Consider the following 26,277-nt stretch of genomic DNA (forward strand, 5'->3'; position numbering starts at 1 on the left):
GAAACGAATAAGCCTCAGGCTGAAAGAAGTGCCTCTGCACCTCACTCCCGATTTCTCTCAACAAAAGGAAAACACAGGAACTTGAGTTACTTATTTGAAAAAGTAACGCAGATATTTTCTTGTAAATTTAGAAGTAATGCGTTACCTTACTTGAAAAAAAGTATTCTTAATATGTAACTTGCATTACTTGTAATGTGTTACCCCCAACAACTACTACAATATTACGTTACTTCATAAAAATTAACTAATTGTGTTACTTGTAACATTTTATGGCAAATAATGCATTATGTTACTTTTGCGTTACGTTTTGTCACCTGAGCTGGGCTTGCTTACTTCTTTAATAAGAAAAAAGCCAAAAGTTATATTTTTGGCAACGCTTTCACACCAAAAGTGAAGCTGATAAGCCTCAGGTTGAAGGAAGTGCCTCTTCTGTTACTAAAAAAATTAACTTAACCGATATTTTCTTGCAAATCTTAAAGTAATGCGTTACTTTATTAGTAACTCGAAATAAGTAATCTGACTTGTGTTACTTGTAATGCGTTACCGATGAAACACGGACCGGTTGTTTGGTTCAGTGTGTTATTTGAGGTGAACTATTATCTGCTGAAAACATGAAACAATAGTGGCGAGTGAATTTCAGGAGGTTTGGATCTCGCGCTGTTGACGAAAAGCACTTGGCGGGAAGGAACCCATCAGGTGTGTGAACTCATTCAGGTGCCGCTCAGCGCAATCGCCCAGGGACACAAACACAGAACTCAACTGAACCACAATACTGCAAGCCCAAACAGGCGCAAGATGGCCGGCAGTGGTTCCCACGCTCCACTGCATCTCAAAGCGTTCAGCTACAGGAGAGGGAGGGATGCAACAGGTCTTACCAGATCAGACAAAAACACACAACCGCGAATGACAATCATGCCAGCAGCTTCAATGTACATTCCAGAAAACTTGACCTCCTTCTGCGCTTGACCTTTTTGACACTTGAACAGGAAATTATAGGCAAAACAGTGATGGGAACAAGGCTGAAAATGGCAAAGTTTCCCAAACACTCCAGCATTTTATAAAGGGTTAACATTCACAAAAAGCAAAAAAAGGTTCTTCCGATAGCGGCACACGGTTTCCTGCGACTCCGTGGCGTTTCTCCGTGCCCCGGGGAACTGGTTTGGGTGGTTAGTGATTTACAGCGGCACACTCCGTTGAGACTGTCATGAGCTATTTTAGTGCTGGACTCTCTTCCACACCCTGAGCAAGAAACAGATTGCCACATGGGAGGACTCTGGCTGATCCAGATTTGAAGGAAGCGATCCGATGTGTCTGTAATGATGAGCTGGAGGTTTAACAGCCGCCACTGATATCTACAGAGCAAGGGACTGATATAAAGCCAGTTTATGACAACGCTTGAGAGAAAACATATCAGCGTGGACAGTGAACTCTGGTCGTTTTGAGATGATCTACATCAACCAACAGCCTGGTCAGTGTGGTTGTAGATTTTGGAAAATGTTTGTTGATTAGCCATTTGGTCCCAAAATGGATAAATACAGGTTCGTTAATGGGAATGGTTAGAATAGCATTATTGGTTAATCAATGGTTAAATCTGCGCCAGCATTGGTAGAGTCTGTGTGTGTGAAAAACCCTTGAGAAAACACATCTGCAACACTCGGTTAGCGGCGCGACCGCTGGGCCGTTCTCATGACCCCAAACAGCTGCGCCCCATCAGACAGGCACGCTGGAAACTACACGCATCTCCTGGGATGTCCGGATTTAAGAGCCACGAGTTGAACATTATACAATTGCATAAATTATATAAATGCACTAATGCAACAAAACAAACAGCAGGATGAACATTAGCTGAGCAACTGAGCCAAGAATGATGGGAAATGTAGTTTTTGCACCCATAAACCAGTGCGGAGGAGTAATTTCCCGAGGTGTCGTTCATCTGGTAAACACGGTCATTAGCCCCTCTTGTGCTCGACCAGCCATCGGCATGTTTATCAGCTTGATCAAAGAGCGGCGGAGTTATTCCACACGTTTCTTTCCCTATTTCCCTTTTATTTCTGCTGTTTTTTTCACATTCTTTTTTCCAGAACTAGCACTGATGAATGTACATGACGTGTCCCCAAGAAAACACAGTTCAAAATATTCAAGTAAATGTCAAAATCACAACAAAATTCATTTAGATGAGTTCAAAAATCTGTTTTTAATCAGATTTAATACGTTTTTTTGCTGTTCTGACTCCAAATAAATGGAGTTTACATACTTTATATTTGGATTTCTGTGTGAAATTTTCATCTCTATTCTATTAATATTCTATTCTACTGTATCAATAACTGAATTTTTCCTAAAATGTTGGCATTAGGTGGATCATCACACACTTAGATACTGGTGCATCACTGTCCGCTGCTCACAAACCCAACAGTTGATTATTATTCAGCATAATTTAATGATACAAGCACCTAAACATTGATGTTACACAATACTTGATCCATTTAACATAGACACTGCATTATCCATCGACAATTGCTGTAGGTTTCCACATCTCAAAATAACACAGATCTGTTTTTAATCAGATTTAATGTGGTTTTTAACTAAATGGACTTTATATTATATATAGGCAAAAAAACAAAAAAAAAATATCAGAGATATCAGTACATTTGTGTCTGATTATGTTTTAATTAAATGCATTTTTGTTTACCTTTAATAAATTATTAAATTATATATGTTTAATGAATTAGACATGCTTTTTGATTACTAAAATTTAATTTAAACATTAAAACGGAATCCAGAAACATTCTAACTTAAAATCAAAAAGGAAGAAAAAATAAACTGATTTAAGAAAAATAACTTTTTTTTTTTTATAAAAAAAAATAAATAAAAATACAGCCTTGCTCTTTAAACAGTGCCCATTTATCTAAATCAATGTCAAAATAAATAAATAATCTGCCGCTGTGATTTCTCCTTTCTTGAGCGCGAGGCTCGTTGGAGAGCAGAGGAGTGACACACTTGAGTCTCCTGCTGCTTCTGTGAGTCTAATTTTAAAAGTCTGTCTCAAGACTTCCTTCCCTCCAGCAAACGCTCTTCAGCTCCAGTAGAATCAAACCCTTTCAGACCGAGAGCACATTCACTCGTTCATATCTGTACTGAACCCCGCGCTGAGCTCTTTAGTTACTAACGTTTCACCCTATTACAGTAAAATAATACTATACAGTGAATCATTTAAATGACCTTGAATCAAAGCCTTAATGTGCAAATCATATATCATTATATCATATATCTTTTCAGATTATAATCACTGAATTCCAGCATGTCTGAAAGAGCTTGTGTCATACTCCACACAAAATGTTAATGCAAAGGTTAATGATCGATCATATTTATAATAATAATAATAAAATCAACTGGATACATACATAATATACTTCTGTATTATTATATTAAGTATAATAATAAGAATATTTAAAAATTTTTAAATTACATTTAGATTTAATCATTTAGCAGAGCTTTTATCGTAAGAAACTTAGCACACAATGGAAAATATTTCAATAAGTACATTAATTTATGATGAAACCATTTACCTTAATTTATTACTTAAGTGTAAATTAATGTCATAATATATAATAATCAATAATTTATAATTTAATTTATATTTAAATATATTAATCTGTTACTTATATGTGGTAATTTATTAAGAATACATTTACATTAATTTATTTAATTAAAATAATACATATAAATTAATTTTATATATAATTAATCAATAATTTAATTTATAACTACATATTAATTTATCTATTTAATAGTACTACTACTAATAATGAAACAAATTCAATAATGGATATAAATATCTTTATAATAAATATAAATTATATATAATATTTATTTATAGTTTATTTATTATATATAAATTATAAATTATATTAAAAATACTAATAATAAATAAAATATTACAAACTAATTATAATTTTTTCGTATTATAGTCACAAGAATTTGGCGGTTTAAGTGTGTCACGAAAATAACGTCACAATCTTAATAGCAATTAAAATATGATAAATATTTTTCTTTTAATTTTGGGGTGAAACGTGACTCAGTTATTTGTTTCTAGATTCGCTGAAGCAGCAAAACACAGATGCGTTTCTAAAATAAATCAAACTAAACTGTAAGACTGTAAAAATCTGTTTCTGCGAGTGATATTTGATGATTAAAAGAGATGCAGTCTAATGCAGAAGCTCTCTGAGGAGAAACACAGGATTGTGGGAAATCTTGCTCCAGATAAACCAGTTAAAATGTGACCGAAAGTTCAGCTTTCCCTATTTGGATGAAAGAGAGTGTGTGTGTGTGTGTGTGTGTGTTTCTGCTGACGACACACAATCTTGCTGAGTCCCTCCAGCCAATCAGATGACAGTTGCTCGTATTTGCATATTAAACAGGCCCCGCCCTCATTTCCTTCCTGTGAGAAACACTCAGCTCTAAAGCTAACAGAGCGACTCGTTTTCAGTCTGCTTTCATTAGTAATGTTCATTATAAGTGTAAACAGTTTCTCCTTTTTATGTAAGAACGGTTTTATGAACAATTAAATAATTAATTTTGCTCATGATTCACGAATGAGGCACAATAATGCAGGATTGGAGGCTGTAAACAAATAAAGGAAACGACGGAGAAAGAAAAGAGAGAGTTTGTGTCTTTAACAGACTGATCAAAGTCAAGCCATCAGCAAACAGACACAAATAATAACATCAATATTACACAATACATTAAGTTCAACTTTTTATTATTAGGTGATGCATGTAAATTAATAATATATATTTAATAATAAAACAAATAATACATTTCTTACATAATATTAAAACTTAAATGCATTATTTTATTATAATAATATACATTTATATTTATTATCATGTAAAACACTACTATTATGCATTTTACTAATCATAAATAATATTTTATATACACATTAATAATAATTCACATTAATAAACATTTACATGAATTCCTTGTTAATATAAAAAGTACAATTCATTTAGTCAATTGTAATTAATAAAATGAAATATATATAGTCTAATACATACAAATGTAATAATACATTATACATAAATATTACATATAATATAAAATAAATATTACATCTGCATAAAATCTATTAATTTTATATGCACAATAATGAATACTACAAGTACATTTATTTATTATTAATTTAATGAATACATTGAGTAATTTAATCATTTATAATTACTAATTTATAATTTTTTTTTATTTAATACAGTATTGTATTAATATGCATCCAACAATAAAAACATAATACATATACAATAACACATATAAATGTTTACTATTATATTAAATATTATAATAAACCAAAACTATTATTTATTTATACTCAAGACCATATATATAATTTATTTATTTATTTTTTTATTTATTTATTTATTTTTTTTTTAACTTTAATTTTTTTTGTTTTTTTTTACACTTTGTTTGGTGGTAAGCAGGTAGTGGTTCTGGTGACACTGTAGGGTTTATTCATCAGTAATGAGCTCATCTCTCTCTCATGCAGCGCTCTGAGGATGATATCAGCTCATCTCTGACTGCACAAGTAAACATTTATGAGTGCTTTTATCAGTAAATGTCCGTCCGCTGGTTTCACTTCTAATCTCACTCAGCTTATCTGTGCTTGATGACGCCACACCCAATCAAATCAAAGCTCAAAGTCCCGCTGTAAACGGACCCCGTCCCGTCTGAGAGCCACAAGCACATGCTTCACTGAATCCTTCAGTTCAGACACTTAACACACACCTCAGATACAGCACTCACTAACCAGTGCAGCTCAAAATAAAATATTAATACACAAATAAAATACAGAATGTCTCAGTGTTTCTATGGTTATGTTATTTATTTATTTATTTTTTTTAAATATTACTATTTTACGTCTTTTACTCGATTACATTTTTGTGTGGTCCTTGTTGACCATTTACATGCAGCAATAGTAAATAATTTGATTATTTTATTAATTATTTTATTTACTATAACATGTTTATTGTTGGTCATGTGCATCTAATATATTTTATTATTATTAAATAAAACTGTAAATACCTAATTATAAATAAATTATAAATATTATTAAATTATATTAAATAAATAATTGAAAATTATTTGTATTTTATTAGTAGTAGTATTATTTTAACTAAAAATAAATAAATATATTAAAAAAGAATTATTAATGAATTAAAATAAATCATAAATTAAAAATGACTTAAGTAGAACACAAAATATTTATATATAATTTCTACATTTGATTCAGTGCTGAATAATTTAATTATTAATAATATTTATTATTACTGTTGCATATGTATAGCTATTTTATTTTCATTAAATAAATAGTATAAATACATTACATTATAATTATAAATATAATAAATTAAATCACTTCATAATTTAAACGCAACTAAAATAATATTTAAATATTATTACAATTATTAAAAAATTATAAATTTCTTTTTAAGTGGAATCTCAAAAGATATCTCGAAGAATGTTTACAAATTCATTAATAAATGCCTAATTTGAAATAAAACCGAATCTTTACATGCACATTGAGTTACTAATGAGTTCAAGACAAAACCAGGCAACTATAATGAACACAGAAACCTTCAGGAAACATCCACAAGACAGACAAGCTCATCTGTGAACAGGAAGTGTCATCATGTCTCTGGCAGTGGGTCAGTGAGCAGGAGGAATGAGTCTGCAGTGCATCATAATGCAGTCATGCAGCAGATCATGCGATAAACACAACGCCTGACACGGATGGAGAAACAGTCAGGACGTGCCTCTGTCTGTCTGTCTGGATATGAGCTCTCTCTCACTTCCTGTCATTGTTGTGTTCTCCTGCTGCACAGGTGCACTATGGGAAGGGCTGCTCAACTGGATAGAAAGCAAACCAAAAAAGGAGAAGAAGGATGATCATGGTTTACCTTCCAAACCTCTAAGACTTTCTTTCTTCTGTGGAACATTAGAGATGTTCTGACCCCACTGACTTTCACTGTGTGTGGACACAACACCCGGAGAGACCCGCTTTAATGAGCGTCGCATCCCATGAAGCACTGCGAATGATGTCATCACATAAACCAACAACAACAGCAAAGCTCTCTGGAGGGAAACAACGGGATTTTCACTCGTCCAGAGTCTGCTGCTGGAAACACTTCACAGCGCAGGTCCGTGATTCACACCGAGCGCAGACGATAACCAGACGACGCACCTGAGCAGGACACACATCGTTTACCCACAATGCCGCAGGGCTCTGGAGCTGTCGATCTCACAGCTGCTGAAAGAAACGCCTGATCTCAGGATACACTCATTGAATGATCCGCAAAAAAATACCTTATGAAAGACACAACAGCCTTCAGGAATATTGTAATATAATATCACAAATACTGTTACTAATGAATGGAACTGAGCAGTCTTTGCTGATTATGACACTATTTGATACTATTATGATATAAAACAATAATCAACAATCAAATTTTTCAACACGCCATCAAATTTGGAAATTATCTGTCATTTATTTATTAATATATATATATATATATATATATATATATATATATATATATATTAATACATATAAATATATATATATATATATATATATATATAATTCTTTTTAATAAATATTTAAAATAATTAAATATAACTCAATAATATTTATATATAAGATTTCATTTACTCATCATATTTAATAAAATATAATAATTATTTTAATTATAATTAATTTTTAATTTTTAAATATTTAATTAATTTTAATTATATTTTTTAATAAATAAGATACATTTTATTTAATAAAATATAATAATACATTTAAATTTATACATTTCACTCTTTTGTTTATATTAGATTGAAAATTTAGTTGAAAATTCACTTTTATTAATTATTACATTTAATACAATATATTTTTATATTTATTATTATTATTAATGCATATGTATTATTACACTTTACTATTAATATATTTAAATCTTATCAATACATTTAAAAAAAGTTTTATTAAAATAATCAATACAATCATAAATAACTGTATTAACTTGATATCATTAATAAATAACTTCTTTACGTGGAACACAAAACATGATATTTCAGAGGAATGTCTCAGTGTTTATTGTGTTTCTTATTTGCGTTAGTTTTATATATATGAGATAATTTCTAAATTTGATCCAGTGTTAAATATATTTTGCTGATCGCTGGTGTTTATTTATTATTGCTGTTGTCACTGTTTTCTAAGAGCAACAAGTAACTCCAAACCCATTTACAGCCTGATTTTAGCAGGCTTCGCTCTGGGACTAAGACTAAGATAAATATCACTGTAATGCATGACTTATTTCTTTATTCTCCTCTGAAAGCACACTGTTGTAGTTCTTCAGGTTACACTGCTGTCTCTAAATAACAGCATGTGAAATGCTACGCTGGAAAAATGTGGTGTAGGGTTTACTTACTCGGACATTGCTAGTGAATGTCACAAATAATTGCAACGAAATGGCAAATAACATTAAATTAAAGTACAATTTGGAAGTTTAAAGACTGAAATAGTGTTTTCTTGGAAAAGGTGCTCCAATAATCTGTTTTACTTAAAACTTTGAACATTTAGAAATAAATACGGGCACTTCACATTTTTTTGCAAAATGTCCTCAATTTTGACAGTCTGATAAAATAATGGGTTTGTAAATACGAGTTGTGAAGTCGTAATAACGACATCTGATGCGTTCAAGTTACAAGTTAATTATATTTTAAATTAAAAAGATTTTTTAAAAGATTAAAAATTACAGTCAAACTACAGACATTCGGCATGTTTTCTCACTGACACGCCCCCAACATGGGCTCAAAGAAATTTTCCCCACCCACGTAGAGGTTACGTTGGAGAGTGGTTACGTAAACCTGATCTTTGTGGCATGACTTGGATGCGCACCAGTCCTGTGCACAGGATGAATGCTGCAGAAATGCTAGCGTTCCCCAAACATGTGCTGGGATTAACAAACAAGAACAACTCAAACAAAACGCAGAATAAGACCAGCATGTGCTTTAATGGGTCACAGCGTCCTAGACACACACACACACACACACACTCGCGGAAAACCAGGTCACACACACACACACACACACACCGCCCAGGTGTCTACTGCAGACGTCTTAGAAAGTGAAACTGGTTAGTCTACGTTCACACCAGCAATATTTGTCCATTAGCACAGTGTTAATAACTATAAGAACATGCAGACACAAGTATAGCGAGTACACACTCATATCGGTGTGAATCTGAGAGGTCACGAGGACCCGACACAGACTTGTGTGTGATTTTAAACCACTACAAATCACAATCAAATCAGTCCACGGTACAGACGTCATCACGCGAGCCGACTAACGACAAACATCCTGTTCATTTTCCTGTCACTGAGTAAATAATAGGTGTTGTAACAATTCACTCAACTCACAGTTTAATTCACAATTTTTTTTACAAAATAAGTTTTAAGACAAATTACAAATTAAACGTGTCCTTTTATTATTGCTTGGACAAAATGCTGCACGTTTCTTTGTGAAATTGAAATATAACACTATAATAATATACTAATATAGCACTTTTGTTGGTTTTGATTGCTTCTCATTTGTAAGTGGCTTTGGATAAAAGCGTCTGCTAAATGACAAAATTTAAATATAATGTAAATGTAAAGAACTAAACTAGCTGAACGAGATGCAGATTCACTCTCTGCCAGCAGGTGGAGCTTAAAGCGTTTCCTTGGTTACCGCTGTAAACAAAGCACTTACGAACGCTGCTGCAGGTGGCGCTTAAAGCGTTTCCTTGGTAACCCCTGTAAACAAAGCACTCATGAACACTGCAGCAGGTGGCGCTTAAAGCGTTTCCTTGGTTACCACTGTAAACAAAGCACTCATGAACACTGCAGCAGGTGGCGCTTAAAGCGTTTCCTTGGTAACCGCTGTAAACAAACCAGCGCTGCACTTATGAACTTTAATATGCTTCATACAGACGCAAGATTAAAAGAAGAAATACCATCTAAACTTTTCTAAAGACAGTAAGTTCCCCTCAGACTCGCATTCATATAAACTCCTACCCCTAAATGAATCGCGATTTGTTTAGCATCTCAACTGATTTTAATCGTCACACATTTAAATCGATTTTCAACCGGCTCACAGTTAATTGTTACATCTCTAGTAAATAATCAAGTTAAAGGCACAAATGTTAAGCGCCTGAGATTTCTGAAAGAGATTTGTGTGTAAATGTATATTTCTGACTAACTTTTTGCACTTTTGATGTTATTTCTAGCGATAAATCAGTATTATAGTAATTAAATATTCGTTTAGTTCTCCGTTACGCTGCCTCAGAAGTCTGTCAGAAATCAGTTTCATGAGGTGCCTTCGTGCAAAAACGCTGCCCTCAAAGTCATTGCCTCACGGCTTTCGGACGCAGCCTCAATGAGGTCAGGGCTGTAATGTGATTGGTTCCTGAGACACACGTGATCCAAGTTAGCCATTGCTCTTTCTCCAATAGTAATAATACAGACCCTCTCATCTCCCGATAGTGAGATAATCTCTGATACAGCAGCATCTGAAGACTCAGGCAGCTGAAGAAACTGATTCCTGACAGACTTCTGAGGCAGCGTAACGGTTTAATGATCCACACCAAGATAGAACGAGTTTTGATGATAACTAACCAAATATTTAATTACTATAATACTGATTTATCGCTAGAACTAACATCAAAAGTGCAAAAAGTTAGTCAGAAACATACATTTACACACAAACGCAACTTTCAGACGCCATCTTTACTTTTTTTGTATCCCAACCGTCACGGAATGGAGCGCACAGGATTGTGGGATATCAAAGGCAGCGAGGGATACATCTATGCTTTGATCAGAAGAAGGTACCTCAGGTACCTGTCTCCGGAAGTGGATTCGGACGTGCCTTGATGCCTTTGAATGCTGCCTCCGAAGGCAGAGTTTGAGAGCTTAGGACGCAGGCAGCACGGATGCGCGATCCCGGATACAGAGCTTTGGGAGCGCGCACGTGCTCCGCTTGACCAACTTGGAAGAACTCCCTGAAAGTGACAGGAAGACCCCGTCCGCGGTTATTTCTCTACTCAGGTAAGATCTCGCGAATTCAGGTTAATCCACGTTTTTTATTTTTTTTTTATTTTTTTTGCGCACAATGACATCATGCGCACCGTATTCTAGCGCTGCTCTGCGCAAATAACGTTATTCTGTGCCATCAGTGCATTTCCGCGTACCGCTCGTGCGTCCTGCCCGACCTTGCCGCGCGTCACATGTTATCGGTTCACGCTATAACGATGAAGCGTTGCGATTTGACGCACAGAAGTTTGAAAGAGCAGCGAGATCAGGTTCCCCCCCAGCGGCGCTTCCTGCTTCTCGTCGCAGCGCGTCCTGGACGCGGCGCGGTGCGGCTGGTTTACCTGCTGATCAGATGCAGACGCGCGGAGCTCGGCGTGTCACAAACTCCAGGGACTCCGTGTGGATGCGTGTCGCTGCGATGCAAACTTCCCTTTTCAATCCGCAGACACTGCGCACAAGTTCGCTCCCTCGCCTCGGTCTCTCTTCTCTTTTTTTCTCTCCGGTCTTCCTCTTCCTCCACTCGTAGATGAACTCCGTCCTGCTGTAATGGTTCGGGGTGCGGTCCCGGGAGGGCGGGGTCTGTTCCGCGCGTCACCGCCCATCGCCCCGCCCCTCCGCCAATCACAGCGCGCTCGCTCTGCATTCCCGAGCGCCTCGGCCAATCACGAGCGACGTGTGGGCGTGTCGCAGCGGCAAAGTTCGCGTCACAGGGTGCACTTGAAATAGTTGGGCCGCAGTGGCCCGTATGTGTGTTTAACTTCTGAGGTATGTGCGCGACTTTGGGCTTTTGTGACCATATAAGTCGCCGCACCGTGTTTACACACACACACACACACACACACACACACACACACACACAGAAGAATGTCAGGAATCAGGAAACTGTTCACAAACACTTTCTTTTAATAAACAATGAGTGCCAGTGTTGACACGCATTCCACAATATGACAATTTTATTTTACTATTTCCATTCAAATATTTGTGTTTACACAGTTTATTTTACTACTTTAAAACTTTATTTTAGTACAGTCACGGATCTTATGTATCTGTCTATTGGTCTGTCTAGCAATATATTTGTGTCTCTATCTATCTATCTATCTATCTATCTATCTATCTATCTATATATCTATCTGTCTTCTATCTATCTATCATTATTTCTTGCATTTGCATAGAATTATTTTATTATTGAAATACACTTTAACGTTTACATTTTATAAGTGTTACTGTTATATTAAATTCTGGATATTTAAACTATATTCACTGCTTCCTGTTGTGAACTAAACACAGACTGACACTCATTCAAAACATCCCAAACACGAAAAACCAAGATAAAAGCATGCAGACACGCAAAACCTGAACGATATCTGCACATCTTGCAGAAGTACAAAAATAAATGGTCACATTATTTATTTGGCATTATTTATGCATACAATTCAAACTGAATATTAGCTCATGTATTATTACTCACTTTTGAATCGTTTTGGATTGAAAAATAATAATTAAATATAAATGTGAATGTTGAGGATCGCATGCAGGAGGCTGGAGCGTCTCCAGGCTGCACGCGCCACTGAAGCATCCGAGGAATGTGGAATCAGGATCCAGGGAAAACCTGCCAGGAGTGTGTTATCAGCGTGTAAGGAATGTTTGTGGAAGTCTGCAGTCGCCCTGAATCACCGCGAACGCGCACCGATGTGTCGGAAAAATCAATACACCGCTCTCGGGCCTTTCACTCAGCGCTGATTGGGCAACTACAGGAATTTCAAACGCAAAGTCAAAGGTCTCTGAGCGATGCCAGATGCAGTGAGACAGACAGACAGAGCGAGAGAGAGACAGATTACCAAATAAGGTCACTTCTGACCCCTCTCTCTCTCTTTCTTTGACCCGCTTCACTCCTGCAGTGTGTGTGCCGCCCGGTCTGGGTGTGTCCCGGCTCTGGGTGTGTTCCTGTATTATGGCACACAAACAGACTTTCTCTGTGAATGCTGGCGCTGCAGCGACCTCACCTTTCATTACAGTGTGTTTGAGAACTTATTTGTGAGTTTAATCCACCTTAAATGAGTTATCCTTGCCAGAGCCCATGCGTGACTCTTTCTCATGACTGATATTCTGGCGCTCGCGTCTCTGTGTGTTTGTCCTTAAATGGATCCAAACAAAGCCTCGGATTAATTAAAAACATCAGCATGGACACGAGAGCAAGAGAAGACCGACGCATCCCGTCCTCCCTTCCTCCAGTGAGCGCGCAGGAAGCGCGATAAGACGCGTGTTGACTCACTCGCTTCGGGAATGTTCTGCACAAGTTCCTTTTTCTTGTGAAATCTGCCCTCCTCACACTAGAAATACCCTCTGTAACACATCACAGGCTGTTATGGTAAAGAAAAACTGTGTGGCTGAGCGAGTATCAGATTCAGAGTCTGTTTAAATGACAAATAATGCATATGCAAATACTGATATTTACTGTAAACACCGGCTGGATTAGTGGTATTTAGTGTTTCAGACGCTCACACTTAGTCAAATTACTTTTATATAAGCATATAATATATGTATATAATGTATAAAGTTAATTATAATCACCACAGACCAAACCCTAAATAAAATGTATGAAAACGTAGACTTTAATTTATTTGTAGATCATTTGCATGGATGTTTTATCATCAAATTATATGGAGGAAGGTATTTCATTTTTCACTGATTTGCACAAAATGGCAAACATAATAATAATGAATTGGAAAAAAATGTATTTATGGATTTAAATTGTACATGTTTGCATTACTAAATAAATTAATTTAAAATAAGAAGTGTATCTATTTATCAATTTGCACTGGCTACCAATAGCTGCTCGCATAAAATTCAAGGCATTGATGTTTGCATACAAAACCACCACTGGCTCTGCACCCCTTTACCTAAATTCATTACTTCAGACTTATGTTCCCTCTAGAAGCTTGCGTTCTGCAAGTGAACATCGCTTAATTGTGCCACCCCAAAGAAGCACAAAGTCACTTTTACGGACTTTTAAATTAAATGTTCCCTCCTGGTGGAATGACCTGCCCAACTCAATCCGAGCAGCTGAGTCCTTAGCCATCTTCAAGAATCGGCTATAACACATCTCTTCCATCTTTATTTGACCCCTCTAACTTTTTCACTCACTATTCTAATTATATAAAAAAAAAAAAAAAAAAAAATTAACTACCTTTTTAATCTTTTTGTATTCTATCTATTTTCTTTTCATTTATTATACAATTATAAAAAAAGACCTCTAACACTAGCTTGCTCTATTCTTTTTCTATTCTATCTGTTTTCTTTTTATTTATTATATTATTTAAAAGCCCTTGCTACGTGTACTGCGTTTAGGTTAACTGAGACTTGTTATAACACTTATATATCATTGCTCTTTTGTTGTTTTTGAATGCTTCCTGTGTCCTCACATGTAAAACACCTTCAATAAAACAAACCTCAAAATCACCAAAAAAAGAATTAAATGTAAGTGCATTTTTAGCGTTTCTGCTTTCATTGTCCTGAGGTCAACAGCAGCGTTTCCACTTTTCTGAATGGGTTTTTGGTTTAATGCCTGAAATAATGTTTGTGGTTAACATCAGCTCAAGATATTTTTACGCCCACCAGATAAAGCTTTTACTTGCCTTGAAAAAGGTGCCAACATGTGTCTATAAGTGGGACTACAGAGGTTGTCATTAAAGGTCATCACTTAAAACAGGTCAACTCATCTAGCAGTGTTGGAAGTTACTTTTAAAAGTAATGCATTGCAATAATGCATTAATCCATAAAAAAGGTAAGTAACTGCATTACTTTCCAGCTAGGTTGGGCTTGCTTATTTGTTTTTTTTTCTCAATAAGAAAAACCCCAAATTATATTTTTGTCAACTGGAAAGGCGCTTGCACACCAAATGTGAAATGAATAAGTGCCTCTGTCTCTGCACCTCACTCCTGATTTCTCTTAACCAAACAAAATAACTTATTTGAGAAAAAAAAAACGTGCTAACACCCAAGTTGGCCTACAAAAACATTGTCACTGCAGCGCTCTATCTGATTGGCTGTTATTTACTGCTGCTTTCTCACTAGTGTGCACACTTTAAGACTAGTTGCCCAGATTTGAAACTACAAGTGTACTACAATAGCACATATCAAAGACCAGCTGGAGTCTGTTAGCCTCAGACGAACATCTGGGGACAACCGTCTTCCACTAACTATAGCTAAATAAACACACAAAGCCTTATCATTAGCATCTGAGGTGTAGCCTAGCGAGAACAACGCAAATAAGCACGTTTTTGCTTTAAAGTCAAGGAGCATGAGAAAAGTGACGGAGTGTGAAAGAAACGAGAGCGCAGGAATTCTGCAGCGGCGCTTGATCAGAGTCTCACTGTTTTTGCCTTATATGGTCACAGACGACTGGAGAGAGAGACTGAGAGAGAGAGACAGAGAGAGAGAGAGAGAGAGAGAGAGAGAGAGAGAGAGAGAGAGAGAGAGAGAGAGAGAGAGAGAGAGAGAGAGAGAGAGGGAGGGAGGGAGGGTGGAGGTGTGGTCTACTGTTTGAAAGCGGAAGAGGTGTACAGTTTCTCTTCCGTCATTCTTTCACCTTCTGCTCGGTTGTTTTGTCGCAGGTCTCAGTAACTCAACAATGGGCCTTTCAGCAGTCACCCAGACTTAATACAGCCGACAGTGCTTTCTGCTGGGACAAAACCATCAGGTTAAGAAGAAGACTTGACTTTTTAATCAAAAACCAGCTAAACCCAGCCTAAGCTGGTCATCCAGCCTGGTCATAACTGGTCCGCAGGCTGGTTTTAGAGGGGTTTTGGTCACTTCCTTAGCCTCTCAGACTGGGAGACCAGCTAAATCCAGCCAGCCAGCTTAGGCTGGTCTTAGCTGTTTTTGTTTCCAGCAGGGTTGTCTTTTGTCACCCCAAAGTCAAAGAATAAAAACAAGAAATTATGTTTTGCACATGTAAACAAATTTAGCTTTCTGTGTTTAAAACTAAACCATTAGATAACATATTATCTGTTATTTTAGCTATTTCACATTTTCATTTGGTTTCACTTTAAGCACTAAAATAATAAAAACTTTATAGACATACTTTATAGCCAAAAAAGACAAAGAAAAAAAATCTAAAGTTAAAATGAGATGGCAAAATAAAACCTGATTCTAAAATATAAATATAGAAGCCAACAGTAATATGAGGGATACAGCAATAACCGTCTCTTTCGAGAGGAAGCGCTTCTGGCTGATGTGAGGCGATGACGTCATGTGCGGTCAGGTCATGGAGGGCTGTGATTGGTGGCTGGAGTTCTGCTGGATGACATCATGCGGCGCAGATGTGAGCAAGACGGACGTGATGACATCATGGCAGAGAAACACAAGTCACTTTCAAGAGCCCTAAAAAAGCCGTGGCTGGGAGATTTTATCTTCACAAACAAACAGTTCTTGAAGAAAAATACCTATTCTTCTGTGAAGTACATTCAATCAAATCACTATTAACCCCTTAACTGTTTTTAAACATGGACGTGTAAAGTGCATGATCCAAACTTACATTTTTATAATTCATGAACGAAAACATTTTGTAACATATATATATACAACATTCACATTAAAACAAAATCTCCTCTTAAAAAATGTTTAAAAAAATGAATAATTATAATATAATAATTTAATAATATAATTTAATTTCTGTTAATTTCTAAAATAATTTCTGATTATTTCTAAAGTGTGATAGAGAAAAAGGCAACAAAAAAGACAAAGACAAAGTTTTTTAATTACTTTTCCTACATAATTTTAGGTCAGAACTCCTGTTATGATGTAGATTTTTGAGGGTGCACTCTTGTCATAAATTACTTTTCCTACATAATTTTTAACAAAAAACAGTGGTAAAATATCTATTTAGGAGTCTTAGACCTTTCCAATGATATATAGTTTGTCATGATTAGATTAGGATATAATTGTAAATTTACGCGTCCCGTATACGGGATGGTGACAGTTAACAGGTTAATAATAAAAAAAAAAAACTTATTTTTTGAAGAAATATGATCTTTCATGTAACATGATTGATACCTGTTTTTCTCCTTTTCTTTTTGTTTTGTTCCTTCCTTTTTTGGTTAACGTGGGAATGATACATTATGCAAAATTGATTGTACTTGTGTAATGTGTGCTTTTGCTGGAACGGTGCTGTTTGCACTATTGTTATGTTTATAAAAACTTAAATATTTGTACATGCATATTTTGCTAAAAAAAAAAAAAAAAAAAAAAAAAAAAAGAATCATTTAATAGCCCTATAACATCAGTCACTTGTAAAACATCTGCTGTAATTATAGGTGCACATGTTGCTTGAGGTTATGTTGCTTTTTTTCTTTTTGAAGTTGACAGTTTATAACTCGTTTTGTGGTTTTCCTTTAGTAAATCTGGGTCTGGGTGAAATCTGAGTCCTGAAAGTTGATGTCAAACAGCAGGAGGTCCTTCATCTCGAGAGATCATATGATGATATTAATATACCTGCAGCCGCTGACAGACTGATATTAAACACACCTGCTGAATTGCATCACTGCACTGCGATATGAAAATAGTTTTCGTGGCTGAACACAACCTGTTTGAGACACGCAGCTTTCTCTCGTGTCTGCTGACAGACGGGTCGTGAATGAGCGCCACAGCGGTCATTAGGTTACTAATCCTTCAGCTCAAAAGAGCCTCGGGCTGAACTCAGACAAGATCCACCTCTGCACAGCCTCACACCCCTGCTGCAAAGACAAAAACTGCTGAAACCGGTCCGCTGGAAAAACTGTAAACACACTCAGGTGCGCCACACGCTGGACGAACTTACAGGAAGTTTAAAGTAAAAACAATAGTTGTGAAATATTACAATTTAATATAATTGATTTCTGTGCATATATTGTAAAATGTAATGTATTTCTGTGATCAAAGCTATATTTTCAGCATCATTACTCCAGTCTTCAGGGTCACGTGATCTTCAGAAATCATTCTAAGATGCTGATTTACTGCAGTTTTCATTATTAACCATCCTAGTTTTTATTAATAGTTCAAATTGTTTTTTATTTTTACATTTTCTGTTTTCATTTTAATTTTAGTAAAAGTTTCAGTAATTTAGTTTTCGATAGTTCTATTTTTTTTATATATATATATAAGTCTATAATTTTAATTAGTTTTAATTTATTTATTTTTGTTAACTACATGTTTAATTTTTCTTGCAGTTAAACTAAATGGATTTTCCCGGCAACTAGTCAAAATAAAATTTATTATTTCAAGTATAGAAAAAAATTTTTTTTATGGTTTTCGTTAACTATAATAACTCTGATTTGCTGCAAAATAGTATATTATTATTATCGGTGTTTAAAATTTGTTGCTGCCTAATATTATTGTGGAAACTGGGATGTATTTTATTTTTCAGGATTCTTTGATGAACAGAAGATTCCAAAGAACAGCATTTATTTGAAACAGAAATATTGTGTTACATTATAAATATCTTTACCGTTTCTTTTGATGCATTTAATGCATTCCTACTAAATAAACATAGTTTTTTAGGACCCCCCAAATTTGTATTTAATACAAGAATACCAGAATATTGAACACCAGTCAACAGTTAAATACAGTACAGTTGCTTTATTCATAACTTCATCTTGACTAGTTGTTTATATTACAATTTATATAATTTACAGTCTAAACAAAAGCATCATCAATCCCACGCACCCTGCACCAAATTCACAGTCAGATCCAAAAAAAGAGAGAGAGCATCACACACTTTCACATTAGTAGGCATTCAGGTGTAAAACAGTAGAGAGGAAGCGCTCTCATGTGGCCCGGATGAGGATCTGCGTCAGCCGTACCATCCTTCAGTTCTCCTCCAAAGCAAAGTACAGCAGCTACAGGACGTCCGAGCACACTTTACAACATTTTTACCGCGGTAAATCACGATGCACTGCCACAGACCCTCTAAAAACACATATCGACACACACAGTTAAGGAAAGCAGGAGAGATGGAGAAGCGAAGACGTCTGTGTCTGTAATTAAATGTAATGGTGGGCGGGGCTAAAGGGGGGCAGTGATTGACAGCTTCACTATCCAATCAGCTTCTGCACAAAAGAATCCAGCTGGTCTTCTTCTTTGATGCCCACGAACTGGTCGATGACATCACCGCCGCGCATGGCGATCACCGTGGGAACCGCCGACACCTACAGCACATCAGGAACAATCAGCATCCCATAATAAACAGAGGATCCGTTGAGATTCGGCGTCCCAGAACCACAGATGAGTAACTGACAGTCAATAATCTGCTGAAGAGCGTTACTTTAGTATCAGAGATGCTATTTTTATTAATAACCTGAACTGATTTGTGTGTGCATGTCATTTTTATTCATGTCAATAAAACTGTATGTCTATATACATTAATTATTTTATTTGCTTTTATTTCAGTTTTAGTTGTACTTATTTTAATACTAGTTCAACTAAATGAGCTGAAATAAGTTTTAAATACTTTTTAATTTTTTCCTTAAACGTGTTGTGAAAATGTAGTTTTCATGAGATCAGCAGAAGTTATTGAAGCAAATACATACATACATATATATATATATATATAAAATATGGTTATATAATATACATTTTGTTAATTTGTATATTTTCTATTTCATTTCCATTTTAGTTTAATTGACTGCAATTTTGATGTGTGTTTTTGTCATTTGTATTAGTTTTTGGTGTTTTTAAATGTTACCATTTAGGTTTTATTAATTTATTTATTTTTAGTTTCAGTTTTTATTTATTTACACTACTTTTAGTGCAAAAACACAAATAAATTCCGGTTAATTTAATCCAGTTAACTGCCAGTACAGCACTTGTCATTTCTGTTTGGTTCAGGTGTTTCTGTGGTATTCAGAGATCTGTTTTAGCGGCTGTAGTCCACAGCCCTGTGTCGTACCCCGTACTCGATGGCGAGGTCTGTGTGTTCATCGATGTCCACTTTGGCCATGGAGACTCGACCCTCCTGTTTGGCGATGGCCTTCTCCAGCCGCGGGCCGAGGATTTTACACGGACCACACCACCTGCAGCACAAACACACGGCAGAATCAGCTGATTTCACCGGTTTACAATGAACATGACCCACAGCAGAAGCACAGAGGAGTACACTCACACTGCTGCACATAACACACAACACCCGCTTCACCTGCTACTTCAAACACACGCTCAGTATACTGTGGTGCAACCCTCCTGTGCACATGCTATTCAGTAGTATTCATTAAATACATTTTTCAATCTTGAGTCTTGAACAATTATTATTCATTTACAAATACAAGTGTTTTTGGTCGGAAGTGCGCCCTCTCGTGACCACCGTGCGCTCCTACACCCATATATTAAGCTAAATAAGTTAACATTTTTAAGTTAAGTATAAGTTAATTTATTACTGATCGATCATCGGACTGATTAAAATCAACCATAAAGTGTCTACATGTCTCTTGAAAAACACCATGACTAGGACTGTAATCTAGGCTTCATTAAATGAACTAATTTAAGTTTACGAATGCACAAAATTGAAATGAAAAGTATAGGTATGCTAATATCTACAAATAAATTACAAAATGTAGCCTTTATGTTGTTGTCTTTGTTGTGTGTTTAAGTAGTTGTCACTGTGTCTCTGTTTGGGAGTATAGCTCATGTCTCTTCAATATTTGAACACATTCACTCATAAAACACCTACAAGGTGCTTCAACATCTCCACTTATTTATCAGCACAGTTTGTTTACTACTTACGTTAACACTTATCAGTATTCATGTCATGTTATATCACAGTAAAGTTGGAAAAATTTGCATTTTCTGATTGTTTTATTTTTTTTTAGTGGGGGGTCTGAAATCTAAAATCTCGTCTAGGGCCCCAACAGAGCGCTGCGTGCAGCTCCAGCTGAAGAAGGACAGTCCTGCAATTAGACTAAACGAGCTTTGACTTGATGAAAAACCTCTAAACTCTGAATCAGAGACAGAAGGCATGCTGTAGACTGAGTTTTGATCACGCCGGCTGTAGATGAATCTGATTTCTTGTACGTACTGCGCGTGGAAGTCGATGAGGACGGGCAGCCGGCTGTTGAGGACTCTGTCGGTGAAGTCCTGGTGGTCCTGCACCGTAAACGAGGCGCTCCTGCAGGAGGACAGCGGGAGGAGCGGCTGGGACGTGTTCAGACGAGAGAAGCACGAGACGCCACTAACCCTCCTCACCAGCAGCCTGAAGGCCATCTGACACACACACCAGCATCATCACCACATCACACCAGTCTCAGTCATTTTAATCAGGTTCTGCCTGTTTCTGTGTAACTGATGCAGTTTATCTACAATAAATCAGACGTATGCCTGACATGAGCATAATATCATGCAATTACTCTCATTTCATAACATTTACTCCATCAATATGTTTCCACTGTCCATAATATTAACAAAACACTTCACTCAAAAATAAAAATTACAATTCAATTTATACAAAGGTCCTGTGCTGTGACGAAAGTATTTGTAAAAGTACAAATAATAATAATAAATAAATAACTAAACCTGCATTAAGGACCGTTGTAAAATAATTGTGTTTAAATCACTTTTAGATGTATAATCTTTTTTATTTTATACTATATAAACATAATTTCATGCTATTTATCTTTTATAATCATCATACAGGCCATTTTATTATTATTATTATTATATTACATTACTTTTTTATATATTTATACATTTTAAAATAATATTATAAATGTTCATTTTGTATATAACAAAAACATTTCAATATATACTATTAAAAATATTAAAACACCATTTTCTGCTAATTCTTTCACAATAGTCATACATTTACTTTTCAAAAATATATTATGTTTAAAAGTACAACACATTTTCTGTGGCGCTAGTAAATATTACACACTACTCTTCTGTGCGCTTTACTTCACACTGAGCTGAAATTCAGCGTGTTTCGCACAAAAATAATACAAATAAAAAACAAGCAAACATTATTCAAACGTTATTGAGACACAGTTTCCAGTGGGACAGACGGGACGGAGTGTGTTGAGGTTTATACTCGTGTTTAATGTTTAATCAGCGGTTGTGTGTAAATCTGTGGTTTTTCACCTCCACGTGACTTCCAGCTGATGATGTCTTCCTCGTGTGTTTATGGTAATTCTGGCGCGTTTATGAACGCGTATGTAAGGCGTCGCAGCGGATTGCTTCAGCTTCAGTGTCGTTTCATATGTTTATGATAGTTATAAGACACAGAATAAACTCTTACCGTGAGCTCTGGGGTCCTCCGGTCACACGGACCACTGACGCACTTCCCCTCCGAGGCGCAGCAGCTCCTGCGACACAGCGACACGCCGCGGCGCGGAGACGAACTGCAACTACACCGTGAAGCACTACAGCACCTGCGGCGTAGTGCTGAATAAAATAAAATAAAATAAAATAAAATAAAATAAAATAAAATAAAATAAAATAAAATAAAATAAAATAAAATAAAATAAAATAAAATAAAATAAAATAAAATAAAATAAAATAAAATAAAATGTAGTTGGCTCTGATTGTAATTTTGGAAATAAAATAAAATAAAATAAAATAAAATAAAATAAAATAAAATAAAATAAAATAAAATAAAATTAAAAAAAGCAGTGAGCACTGACTCTAGTGTTGAAAATACAATAAAGTAATACAAAATAAAAAAAAATGTAGTGGGCATTGATTCTAATATTGTAAATTAAATAAAAATTGTATAAAAATGTAATTGTGATGGAAATAAAATATTATTTTCCCTCTAATCTGTTTCCTAATTAAATAAAAATAATAATTAAATAAATAAGAAATTAAAATAATTATAAAAAAATAGAAAAAAATATGAATATAATAAAATAAAATCATAATAAAAATAAAATAAAGTAAATCTTGAATTCCTCTACTCTGTTTCCTGATGAAATAAAATAAATTAGAAAAATAATGAAATTAAAGTAAAATAATGAAATAAAAATATAATAAAACAATATTTTAATAAATAATAAAATGCAAATCTAGTAGTCAGTCATCTGATTATTTTTTTTCCTCTGTTTGTCTCTGTTTGCTGACGTCAGGCAGGAATCATGAAGGATTTTGAGTGTGTTGGTCAGAGCTTCTGTCCTGCCATCTGCTTCATTATTGATGGACAGACAGATATAAAAAAAAAAGAGACGAGCCACGCACGATTCTGAAGGGCACCACATGAAAGACTGATAGAGAGACAGAGACTGAGAGAGAGAGAGACTGAGAGAGAAAAAAAAAAAAAAAAAAAAAAAAAAGATGCTGATTGGTCTTTCAGGACTCCATGGCAACAGATACTGAGTGTGTTTGATGAGAGATGAAGCGTCAGACTGTAAGTGGCTCTTCATGTTGATCTGTGAGTAAATCTGACCTCTTCATCATCAGGTAGATGTTTGTTTCTCATTCACTCTCTCTTCCTAAACTGGACGTCTTAACAGTTTCTCTCTTTATCTCATTCTCATTTCTTGACGTGTCTCTCTGTTTAGTGTTTCGATCTGCTTTATTCTCGACATCATTTATCATGTTGCTTCCAAAATAATTTGACTTTACTTAAAGTACACGCTAAGACCATGATTACTTTAATATAAACCATGAAACTGTATGATTCTCAAATTTATATGGCATTGTTTCTACAGTACAGTTTCTTTAAAGGATTACCATCATGATCTATGTGCAAAAAACATTGAAATATCACCGTGATTTGTTATAATTGCAACTCAAGTCATCTAAGAATTATTTTCCTGCTTTGTTAATCAGAAGTAGAAATAATAAATCTATTCTTATATTATAGTTTATGGATGTTGCTAAGAGAGTTTTCAATCTTTTCTTAGCCAAACATGATTATGCTAATGTAGGATAAAGACATCTATATAGTTTCATCTATACTGACCCACTTTATACTATGAAAGAATATTATTATAAATATGTCTAAACATTTATTATTATTATTTGGTTAATATATGTATTATTATGTACTGTGATAGCACAGTGTCTGTTTGTTTTGATGTATTTATTATTTATTTATGTGTTTGTTTTAATCTAATGTTTATTTTTAATCCATTATTAATTCATTTATAATAATCTTTTTTATTAATATTTTTCTTATTTATTTTTAAATGTTTAGTTTTTCCCACTTTTTGTTAAAACATTTACAGAATCAACACATTTAACTCAATCGATTGTTTTATATGTTCTTTTTTGTTTATCTTAATTTAATGTTTATTTATTTATTCAATGTGATCTAATTTTAAGTATTTTATTTTCTACAGTTTTTAAACATTTAGAGTTTATTTTAATTTTATTTATTTTAATCAGATGTTTATTTATTCTATTCAATTCTATTTTAGTTTATTTAATTTTTCTTAATTTTATTTATTTATTTACATAAACATTTAGAAAATCCTCTACCTCTAACCCTCTATATTTTTATCTTATTTTATTTTTTAATTTGTTTTAAACTAATGTTTATAATTTATTCTTTAATCCACTCTTCTTCTTTTTTATTAGTTTATATTAATCTTGTTTATCATTTATTTATTATTACTTTTATACACTATTTCTCTAAATATTTTTATGGACCTCCTATCACCTCCTTGCGGCCCCACTGAGGATCTCTGGACCCTAATTAAATAAAAAACCCTGGCCCAGACAAGTAATATATGAGTTTGTTGGCTTGAATTGTGTTGTAGAATCTGTTTGTCACAGTGAATGATTAAACAGGAGTGACATCCGTATTAATCTGCAGTGTGAACGAGGTCTTTTAGAGTTGAAGACACTGATCTCTGCTCCTCCTCCAGACTCCATCATGGAGAAAACTCCTGCTGGACTCGGGATCATCGCCAGTGAAATCATCAAAACTAGTGAGGACTGCGGAAAGCGTCACAGGGTTGACCTCCGGCCCGCTCCTCTCTTCCGTACGCTGGGTCTGAGGGGTCTGTCTGCTAGTTTACCGCCCCACCGTCGCCTGCGTTCAGTCTTAAACACCACCCCGAGCACATCGGGTCAGTCTGTTGATCATTCTGACCCCTTAATGGACAGACCTCACCGAAACTCACCCTTACATGGACTCAAACGCATTCAAGACAAGCCACTGCCCAAAATTGTACCTGCAAACCATCAAAAAGATGAGATATCCATAAATAACGAGCCACAAACGGTCAGAGTTCAGTGCTGGCATCACAGCAGGCGGCTAAATGCTGCAGCGAGGACCCATGGCCGAGACACAGGAATTAGGACTGAGAAGGAAGAGTATTTGTTTGAAGAAGTTTGGCGGGAACAGACACCAAAGGTGATGAGAAAAAAGAAAAATAAACAAGTAAAAAACGAGGCGTCAGACCTCAGCCTGTGGATACAGAGTTTAGAAATAACAGACAACAAGAGACTCCGAAACAACTCAAGTGGGCGTGGTGAGTGGGCGGGGCCTTTGTGTAAAGGGGCGGGGCAAACTCAACGAGACCGACGCCCACACTTCCTGCCGCCCATCACTCAAAGCGACTGCTTGCTTAACGTCCCTCTGCTCCTCCCAGACAACTCCCCGCCTCCGTCACCCTGCTCTCCGTCAGACATCCGGTTCTTCCCTCTGTCTGTTCCTCACATCCAGCCTTTTCCCAGAGAGAGGAGAGGAGACGCAGCAGCTCAGCGCCACTGACACGATCACGTACTACAACTCTGTCTTCATGAAGGAAATAGACACTAGCAGTCAAATGTTTTGTACATTCTAAAATAAGACTAATGTCATGAAAACTCATAATGAACACAGATGATGGTCTGAGAATGATGTTGTGATTAAATCATGACACAAATGAAAACTCACTTAATATATGAGCTTCTTCTTCGTCTAGATTCACAAGCAAGACATTCACCAATCAAACTTCAGAAACACTGAGGAACATGCGTCATGAGCACGTGATGAAAAAATCTAAATAAATGAACGTTCATTTTTTTACAGTTTATATCTGTGTACAAACCATTTAAAGGGACATTTCACCCAAATGATTCAAAACCTGTATGAGTTTCTTTCTTCTGTTGAACATGAAAGAAGATATTTTGAAGAATGTAATCAGAGATTTGTTGGTCCTCACTGACCTCCACGGTATGGAAGATAAAAATACTGTGGAAGTCAATGGAGACCAGAGACAGACAGG

General features: G+C 35.3%; 3 protein-coding genes across 6 annotated transcripts in view; 1 reads left to right on the forward strand and 2 right to left on the reverse strand.

The window, feature by feature from the left end:
- LOC109079138 (myosin-9-like) overlaps positions 1-11,661 on the reverse strand; it is a 45,706-nt gene extending 34,045 nt beyond the window's left edge. For both annotated transcript variants that reach the window (XM_042734150.1, XM_042734144.1), the window contains exon 1: positions 11,447-11,661. The gene's annotated coding sequence lies outside the window, so the exon portion shown is untranslated. The remainder of the gene's footprint in view (positions 1-11,446) is intronic.
- A 7,037-nt stretch (positions 11,662-18,698) lies between these two features.
- Positions 18,699-22,516, reverse strand: LOC109083911 (thioredoxin, mitochondrial). 3 transcript variants are annotated; one of them, XM_042734706.1, is made up of 4 exons: positions 22,362-22,516; positions 21,150-21,334; positions 20,028-20,151; positions 18,699-19,287 (listed from the first exon to the last, which is right to left on the reverse strand). In XM_042734706.1, the coding sequence occupies exons 2-4, from the start codon at positions 21,332-21,334 to the stop codon at positions 19,174-19,176; spliced, it is 423 nt and encodes a 140-aa protein (XP_042590640.1). In that variant the 5' UTR covers positions 22,362-22,516; the 3' UTR covers positions 18,699-19,173. The 3 variants fall into 3 exon arrangements, with proteins under 3 accessions (XP_042590640.1, XP_042590643.1, XP_042590641.1); XM_042734709.1 differs by having other exon boundaries at positions 21,150-21,426; positions 22,362-22,482; XM_042734707.1 differs by lacking the exon at positions 22,362-22,516 and adding an exon at positions 22,205-22,354.
- A 922-nt stretch (positions 22,517-23,438) lies between these two features.
- On the forward strand, positions 23,439-26,275 carry LOC122138958. Its single transcript, XM_042734666.1, has 2 exons — positions 23,439-23,518; positions 24,931-26,275. Exon 2 carries the CDS (start codon positions 24,939-24,941, stop codon positions 25,779-25,781), a length of 843 nt encoding a protein of 280 aa, XP_042590600.1. The 5' UTR covers positions 23,439-23,518; positions 24,931-24,938; the 3' UTR covers positions 25,782-26,275.
- Positions 26,276-26,277: the final 2 nt, after the last annotated feature.

The sequence above is a fragment of the Cyprinus carpio genome, chromosome A3, assembly GCF_018340385.1.
Source record: "Cyprinus carpio isolate SPL01 chromosome A3, ASM1834038v1, whole genome shotgun sequence".
Classification (NCBI taxonomy): Eukaryota; Metazoa; Chordata; class Actinopteri; order Cypriniformes; family Cyprinidae; genus Cyprinus; species Cyprinus carpio.

Excerpts from the sequence above, each read along its gene's own strand:
- LOC122138958 (XM_042734666.1), top strand. The coding sequence starts at position 24,939 with ATGGAGAAAACTCCTGCTGGACTCGGGATCATCGCCAGTGAAATCATC.
- LOC109083911 (XM_042734706.1), bottom strand. The coding sequence starts at position 21,334 with ATGGCCTTCAGGCTGCTGGTGAGGAGGGTTAGTGGCGTCTCGTGCTTC. Across the intron at positions 20,152-21,149 it reads CTCATCGACTTCCACGCGCA|GTGGTGTGGTCCGTGTAAAA; the intron begins GTACGTACAAGA and ends TTTGTGCTGCAG. Across the intron at positions 19,288-20,027 it reads ACCTCGCCATCGAGTACGGG|GTGTCGGCGGTTCCCACGGT; the intron begins GTACGACACAGG and ends GATGTGCTGTAG.